Source organism: Gekko japonicus, unplaced genomic scaffold, assembly GCF_001447785.1.
Source record: "Gekko japonicus isolate JY-2015 unplaced genomic scaffold, Gekko_japonicus_V1.1 scaffold21, whole genome shotgun sequence".
Classification (NCBI taxonomy): Eukaryota; Metazoa; Chordata; class Lepidosauria; order Squamata; family Gekkonidae; genus Gekko; species Gekko japonicus.
In genome coordinates, this window is record NW_015173122.1 from 798,121 (window position 1) to 799,142 (window position 1,022).

Below are 1,022 nucleotides of genomic sequence, written 5' to 3' on the forward strand. Positions count from 1 at the left end.
GAGGAGGAGGAGGAGGAGGAGGAGGAGGAGGAGGAGGAGAAGATTGGATTTATACCCCGCCCTTCACTACCCAAAGGAGTCTCAGAGCGACTTACAAACTCCTTTCCCTTCCCCTCCCCACAACAGACACCCTGTGAGGTGGGCGGGGCTGAGAGAGCTCTGACACAAACTGCTCTTTTTCAAGGACAGCTGTGCCAGAGCTTGTGACTGACCCAAGGTCACATCAGCAGGTGCAAGTGGAGGAGTGGGGAATCAAACCCGGTACTCCCATATTAGAGTCCGCACACTTAACCACGACACCAAAGCAGCCATGTTCTCCTGGGGAACTGATCTCTTTCCCCGGGAGATCAACTGCACTCCCAGACCTCCAGCCACCACCTTGAGATGGGCAACCAGAATTACAACCGATCTCCAGACTACAGAGACGCGTTCCCTTGGAGGAAATGGCCCCTTTGGAGGGTGGGCTCTGCGTCATTCTACCCTGCGGAGGTCCCTCCCCTCCCCAAATCCTGCCCTCCCCTGGCTTTTCACTGCCATATTTCCAGGAATTTCCCAGCCTGGAGTTGGCCGCCATAGCCTGTGCCTCCCCCCCACCCCCAGGGACCAGGCAGCTCAACTCTGTTCTCAGCCCAGGGTCATCCTAATGCGACTGCCGCCACCGGGCCTACCTGCCTTACCCGCAGACATGTTTCCCATTGGGGTCCAGCTCAGAGGCATACGTCCCAGTCCTTGGGCCCTGGACTTGCAAGAAGAGAACCAAGAAGAGCAGCGACTCCATCGTCTTGGTGGGGCCCCCCGAACAGGACTCCCTGCTCGCCGCAGCAGCCTCCCTCTCGAGCTGTGCCTCTCCCTCCCATTTCCTCCTGGGTTTTTCCTGAGGAAGTCAACTGGGAACTTGGGGGGAGACAGGATGTACACTCTGGGCCCTCGGCTATTCTTAGGCGAGGCACTAGCAGAGACTCATGGCCCCTGGCTATGAGGTAAAACTGCGGCTTCTGTGGATAGTCTCTTGGGGATAAGAT

General features: G+C 57.7%; 1 protein-coding gene across 1 annotated transcript in view; it reads right to left on the reverse strand.

Annotated features, from left to right (window-relative positions):
- Positions 1-778, reverse strand: part of SCARF1 (scavenger receptor class F member 1) — a 17,495-nt gene extending 16,717 nt beyond the window's left edge. Inside the window, exon 1 of the mRNA XM_015421845.1 lies at positions 678-778. Coding sequence (XP_015277331.1) covers positions 678-778 — 101 coding nt within the window. The remainder of the gene's footprint in view (positions 1-677) is intronic.
- Between the last annotated feature and the right edge of the window lie 244 nt (positions 779-1,022).